At 44.3% G+C, this 7,358-nt stretch overlaps 1 protein-coding gene across 1 annotated transcript; it reads left to right on the forward strand.

The window, feature by feature from the left end:
• Window positions 1-1,739: 1,739 nt before the first annotated feature.
• LOC100844335 (protein OVEREXPRESSOR OF CATIONIC PEROXIDASE 3) lies at window positions 1,740-6,109 on the forward strand. The gene is made up of 5 exons (XM_014896313.2): window positions 1,740-1,748; window positions 1,855-1,914; window positions 3,405-3,722; window positions 3,852-4,151; window positions 4,283-6,109. The coding sequence occupies exons 1-5, from the start codon at window positions 1,740-1,742 to the stop codon at window positions 4,427-4,429; spliced, it is 834 nt and encodes a 277-aa protein (XP_014751799.1). The 3' UTR covers window positions 4,430-6,109.
• Window positions 6,110-7,358: the final 1,249 nt, after the last annotated feature.

The following is a 7,358-nucleotide window of genomic DNA, read 5'->3' on the forward strand; positions in this document are numbered from 1 at the left end:
AAGAAAAAAGGGTTACAATGGGCCAAAAAAGGACAGAATGGGCCAAAATACTAAAATATAAAATATAAAATATATACATAATCAGGCCGTGCCGGGCCGGCCCGAGGGCCTGAGGATGACCTGGACTTGAACCAGAGACCTCGCCCGTGAAGTAAATCATCGCCCCTACGATCCAACCAATTGGGAGAGAATCAATAGACTCCTTTTCGGGAGCGATTCATCCTTCCCGAACGCAGCATACAACTCCCCGTTGTACTGCGCTCTTCAAGTGTGCTTCTTCCCCCTTCCCCCTCTTACCGTGGCAAGTCCTTGGGAAATAACTCCGATGGGCAGAAAAAGGAAGGCGTTAAGAGACCCTCCTGACCCAACCCGGCCCGATTAATTTTGTGTCGGGCCGGGCACAAACGGGTCAAACCCGATGGGCTTTCGTGCTTTCCAAAAAGGTCCGGCCCGATGGCCGTAAGGATTTGTATTACTGAGTACTCCTTTCAATTCATATTATTTGTCATAGTATCGAATGAGTATATTTTTTGAGATAATTGCACCAGTGACGTGACAAGCGATATGAATACAGAGGGAGTAGCTCTTTTTAGGTAATTACATCGTTTATGCACAGTGGTCCAAATGAGACCGAATTGGGCACCAGGCAGCATTGCAGCAACCTAGAGTTGGTGTGGGGAAAATTTCGCAAAAAGCCCCTCGAAGTGTAACAATTCACGCGTAGATTCCCCAACGACACAGGCAGAACGATGTCTTCTGTGCGTGAAATTCATGGGGAGTCATTAGGGCTTGTGCATTTTTAATATACACATAGGCCCGGAGAGTTTCTTCCATTACCAAAATCTTTTCCTCTTGATCTAATAATACTGTACTAAATAATAATAATCAGGGCCAATGAAATTCATGTTGATATCGACCATGCATGAGAATCAATCGATGCAACTATCAAGACGTCGCCATCGAAGATCCATCAGCATCGGCCGGGTGTGGATTCTAGCTAGCTTGCCGTCAGTATCATCAGAGACTGCATTCTTTGATTCCATCCTATCATTCTCCCAGCACGGTCCTTCCCACCGTACACGTGTCCTCGCTCTAGGCCGTCCAATAAATTCTGCGATGCCGTTGCAGCCTATGCTTCCCTTTGGTTCAGTTAATCTGCGATGATTCAGCCATTCTCTAGCAGCTCCTAATTAATTTCCCTTTTTTCTTGTCAAGTTTTTATGACGAAAAGGATATGCATGGTTAACAAGCCGTTTAGGTTCAGCATTTGTCTCTAGTCAAGTTGGTGTCTGCACTCTCAAGATAAGATGCAGCACTCACTGTTAATTTCCTTTACATGCCAAGGATTGGTTAATTCAGAACACACTGGCCAAATTAAGGTATGTTACATTATGGAAACACAAAAGGGAGAAGAATTTAAGGACAACAGGAATAGGGTTGAGTCCAATCATAGTTCAGAATTCAGAAGCCGGTAGTAAATGTGTGTGTAAATGCTTTAGCTCCAATTGCCATGATCATCAACAGAATGTTCTCTTCCCAGTACTGTTTCTGAATGGCTAGAGCAACTTTGCCTGTCTGCCACCATCAATCACTCTTCTGAATGTATACATCCCTTCATCATCATCATCCATAATGCAATCCACCCATGGTTTGCTGTTTGCTTGCAATCCTCTTTCTATTGACAGCAACACATATATCATATATATATGAATTGTTTGTCAACTGCAGATGCAATATCCATGGGATGGGTTCATTTCTCCATGACAGGTTGACATTGCCACCCTCCTTTTCAACTCCAGTTTTACCTAGCTACACCACTACACATATAACTGAGAACAAAAATGCTTTGTGCAGATCAGGAACAATGGGGGACCAGCTGACCAGAATGAAGGATATAAAGGAAGGAAGGAGAAGGTCAAAGCTAGCAGTACTACCTTAGCTAGTAGGTAAATTTTTACACAATCATTTTTCCATTTACATCTTTGAGTTTTGTCAAAATTAACCCACAATCCACATCCCTTCCATCATTCAAGATTTCTTTAGTTTCATTGATATTTCACTTATATTTTCACATAAGATTTAGATATCATTATTTCATTGAGGTTTCATTATGATTTAATTGAGGTTTCAACAAAAAAAACAGATCTTAATGAGTCTCGATAACAATTTAATTACAATTTCACAAAATTTAATGAGGTTTCATTCAAAATGATTATATGTACATGATATTTTAGTGAAATCATAATGGTATTCAAATTTCATTATCATACTAATTTAATATCTATTTGGGTAACAAATATTATTTTAAAACATTTTTAATTAGCATTAGATGATTTGGGGTGGGGTGGGAAGCAAGGTGCAAGTGAAGTGGGAAAGGAAGAGGATAAGAGCAAGCGCAGCGTGGTCAAAACTCGGTGCTAGAAAAATATAAAGTCGGGTCTAAATGTTGGAGAAAGGTGTGCTAAGAAAAATTTCTTAGACTCGACTCAAGTCGAAGCCCCGAGTTGACTTTGTCGGTCCCACAGGACGAGCACCTGCTGCTCCATTCGGCCTTCGTTGTGGCCGTCAAAGACCTGAGCCGTGGCCATCGAGGTGGGAGGAGGAGGCGGAGGCAGGCGGCGGCAGCGGGCGGGACTGCGGGAGGAGGAGGAGGAGGCCGAGGCTCTCCCGCCATGGACGGGTGGGTCCTTCCTCCTCCTGCCGTCGCGGGCGCAGCCATCCGCTCCTGGGGAGGTCAATGGCGGGATTTGCTTGAGCAATGGTTGGGGATTTTGGTTGTGCAGCGGCCGGGAGGAGGAAGCCGGCGAGGGCCGGGAGGAGGAAGACGGCGGGAAGGTTGAAGGAGGAAGGAGCAGGCGACGGAGGACCAGCTGCTAAAGGATTGGAGAAGGCAACAGAGTACAGGAGGAAGAGGAGGCGAAGGACAAGAGGACTACTCCAGAGGAGCATGCGGGAAAGACGATGGAAAATATGTGGGGCCAATAGAAACTACCGGTGGGAAAAATGAAAAGTGAATAAAAATAAATAACAATGAATCCCACGAGTACCGAGAAAAAACATACATTGCAACACTTTTGAAATTTCAGACTCGCGTCTAGCATTTCTCTTAGCCAACTCCCACATTGCGCTTGCTCTAAGGTCCATGGAAACATGAACCCCGTCGCTTGTCTTCTTCGTCTTCCAGCGAGCGCCGCCACCCCTCCCTCCCCATACCGCTACCGAGCAGCGCTCCGTCTCCCGTCTTCCTCCTCGTGCGAGCGCCGCCACCGCAGGTATCTTATCTATCTCCCCTTGGGTTGTCTCGCTCCCGTCACCCCACCAACAGATCCCGCCCTTTAGCTCCCCGTTTCTGTTTCATCTCCTTAATATTCGCCAATTCGTAACTCAGGCAAAAATCAATCTAGGGCGACCTCTGCCCTTGTGATGACGATGATGACGGGCTTGAAGCACTTTTCAAGCAGTTGGAAGACGATCTAAAGAAGGATGATTTATCTGTCGAGGTTGATGATGATGATGATGAAATATCGGAGGAAGATATGGCCAGATTTGAACAAGTATTGGCAGAAGCCATTGGGGATATTGGTGGCACTGAAGAATCTGCGGCAGATTTGGTGTCAGACTCTAAACATGTTGGTAATGGTGAGGAATCAGATGCAGAGCTGAAAAACTGGCAACTCCGGAGATTGGCTTGTGCACTGAAAATAGGTCGCCGTAAAACTAGTGTAAGCACATCAATGCCCACTTGGGCTCAGTTTTAAGTTCCACCTTTTTAATCAGCATGCTTCTGTCACTAGGATGTAGCCTTTGACATGAATATGTAAATAAATATTCTTAAATTCAAACTATTGCAGATAAAGAATCTTGCAGGGGAGCTTGGCTTGGACAGGGGTTTGGTCATTGAATTGCTCCGTAATCCACCTCCAAAACTTCTACTTATGTCTGATTCTTTGCCTGATGAAGCCCCTTCTAAACCTCAAGTCGAAGAAATAGAGCCTTCCCCAGTAGTTGATGAGGTAGATGCCACTGAAACCAAGCCACAGATGGACATTCCCATTCATGTCATGAGCGCAGAATGGTCTACGCAGAAAAGGCTAAAAAAGGTGCAACTGGAGACACTAGAAAGAATCTACCTCAGATCCAAACGCCCAACTGTAAGCAATATTTACATGAGTTCAATTTTTTTTTCATTAACTCAAGTATACTCACTGTTTTTTTGCTATTGCTTACATTTTCTGCTAATTCTTAGAAACGATCAGTTACGTTGGTGTTGCATTTATCACAGAATACAATGGTCAGCAGCATAGTTCAAGTTACAAGCCTTCCACGCAAGACCATTGTTAATTGGTTTGAGGATAGAAGAGAGCAAGATGGCGTACCGGACCATCGTGCTGCATACAAGAGACCCCTATCTGAGACCATAGCTAGTTGATAACTTCTTCAGACAAGCTTGTCTTACAGTGTTCTCTTTGAAGTCTGAACTACCTACAAGTGTAAATTCAAACTATGAAGTACAGCCAGTTTAATTCACAAGCCCGATATGGCGTGTCGTCATTTATATTATAATTAGTCTTTGCGGTCAGCCAATGTGACAGGTACAACTCCTAACTGCCACCTTGCCATTTTTATTGGCTTCACTCTGGACCACCGTTTTGACTATGGATTCCAATGGCAGCTGGTTTACGGTTTGACCGGATCTTGATTTGCCCAACGATCCTATCAACTTTCTCGTTTAGGTGAATTTTCTGGTGTGGAAACTACCCATTTCTCATAGTCCTAGTCCGGTTAATGTGGAACATGTGACCACTTCTTTTTTTTTTTTGGTTATTTTATCTACTTGATGCAGGATTTCCAGTATTACGTATTTTGGTGTGGTGCTTTAAGATAAAATTTTCTGTCATTTAATATCACATGTTTTGAAAAGGTTTCCACATCATAGCTGGCACCTTGTGCATTAGGAGGTGAATTATATTTGATTATGAGATTTATCACATTTGACCTGAATCTCTGCATCCTTGGTAGGTCGATTGTAGTACTGTATGAGATAGATCAAAATCATGCATCTAACGTGTTGCTGTTTTAATGTAAGAGTTTTGGACTGGTGATTAGCTCAGCTGTTTTCACTATCCCCTTGTCCTGGGATCATCACAGCCTCAGATGACTACGTGTATTTATAGAGCACACCACTTCAGGACTATATTTGTTCCATATTTCAATCCTTACAACTCTGAAGTCTGTTCTGGAGTTTTCACTCTTTATAGCAGCTATGCTTGTTATCAACAAGTACACAACTACAGACGACATATTATGCTGGGTTGGGCAGACGGAGAAATCAAGTAGTTATCACTCATCAAAAGATCGTGTGTAAAGAGAAAGAATAGGGAGGTATGATGCTGGAAAGGAAGGATAATCTGGAGTTCATTTTGCCTGATGGAGAAACACTACCAGGGAGAAAGAAAGATGAGAGGGGCAAAACAGAACACCAACCTTAAGACTCATCTATCACTCCTGGATCAGCTCATCCTTTGCCTCTTGTGCTCTAAATAAGCTTGTTCCTTTCGCAGAGAGGAGGAGGTGGTTGACAGGTGCAGCAGATGGAAGGGTTGCAGAGATCATCATCGACTTTCAGAAGATCTGGCTCGTCAGGCCTGGTCTGGGACGAACGGTTCCTGATCGAGGTGAAGGCTAGCTGCCGGCGGCGCCGATGAGCCCCAGCCGGGGGAACTGCGGTGTTCCCGGAGCGCCGGTGGCGTCGGCGAAGACAAGAAGCAGCAGAAGAAGAAGAAACAAAGGCCAGAAGGAGGAGGAGCGCGATCAGCTGGCCGGTGTTCCGGACCAAGGACGTGGCCCCGGACGTCGACCCACCGTCGCCGAGGCTGCATCCTCTGCGCCATCTTCGGGGGCTCCGGCTCGGCTGCGACGAGGCCGGGCCAAGCCAAAGAAGAAGCAACGGTGATCCGATCCTTTCTCAGTCTTCAGTGTAAAGTTTGAGCCATGGATGTGAGCGTGTTTATACCGGAGTGATATATACTGATACGGTGATATATGGGTTTGTACTCTGCTCTGACAGAGACTGCATCCTTTGATTCCATCCTATCATCTCCCAGCACCACCGTACACGTGTCCTCCTGCTAGGCCGTCCAATAAATTCTGCGATGCCGTTGCCCGAATTTCCATTTTTCCTTGTCTTGTTTTTCTGACGAAAATGACATGCCGTTTAGGTTCAGCATTTGTCTGTAGTCAAGTAGTTGGTGTCTGAACTCTGAAGATAAGATGCAGCACTCACTGTTTTCCTTTACATGCCAAAGATTGGTTCAGAACACACTGACCAAAGGATTATTAGATGTATGGAAACACATAAGGAGTAGAATTTAAGAACACTAGAGAACAGGGTTTGGGTTGAGTCCAATCATAGTTCAGAATCCAGAAGCTAGTAATTCATTTGGTAATTGGTATAGCTAAAAACAGTACGGAGTATATATTAGCTCTCGTATTGCCATGATCATCAACAGAATGTTCTTCTCAGTACTGTTCTGAATGGCTACAGCAACTTTGCCTGTCTGCCACCTTATATCAGTCCTGAATGTATACACCTCTTCATTATCATCCATAATGCAATCCACCCATGTTTGCTGTTTGCATGACCTTTAACACAAGACAAGATTGCACTCTTCCTCTTTTTCCTTCCTCTTTCTATTGACAGCAACACATATATCATAAATATGAATTGTTTGTCAACTGTAGATGCAATATCCATGGGCTCATTTCTCCATAACAGGTTGACATTGCCCCCCTCCTTTTCAACTCCAAGTAGCTGCAGACTGCAGCTGCTGTTATACCTACACCACTACCTGCACTACACAGATAGCAGCTGAGAACAAAAAGCTTGTGCAGATCAGGAACAATGGGGGACCAGCTGACCAAAATGAAGGATATAAAGGACGGAAGGAGAAGCTGAAAGCTAGTAGTACTAGCTAGTAGGTAGTAAATTACAGATATCTCTGCACTTGATCAGCAGACAGATAATGAGGATAAACTGACAGAGTTCAGTGCAGTGCAACCCACTGTCTTGTGTTGGCCAATATGAGCTTCTGAAACAGTGGCACCTTTCTGCCCACCTGTAGTTGCCCCCTGATATGCATCAAGTATAGAAGAAGGGATCATGATCATGGCTCCTTTTCATCTTGCCTTTGCCGGCCAGGGCCCTGGGCATTGCTGACATTGCACAAAGTCAATGGACTTTTGGTGTGTTGGGGTCGAGCATGTTCCACCATTAGAATATTTTAAGATTTCTATTTCTAGGTCAAACTCAAAGTTTTTATTAGTGTTTGCCTCTAGGTAGTATATATATAACCGATAAG

The sequence above is a fragment of the Brachypodium distachyon genome, chromosome 1 (assembly GCF_000005505.3).
Source record: "Brachypodium distachyon strain Bd21 chromosome 1, Brachypodium_distachyon_v3.0, whole genome shotgun sequence".
NCBI classification, from domain to species: Eukaryota; Viridiplantae; Streptophyta; class Magnoliopsida; order Poales; family Poaceae; genus Brachypodium; species Brachypodium distachyon.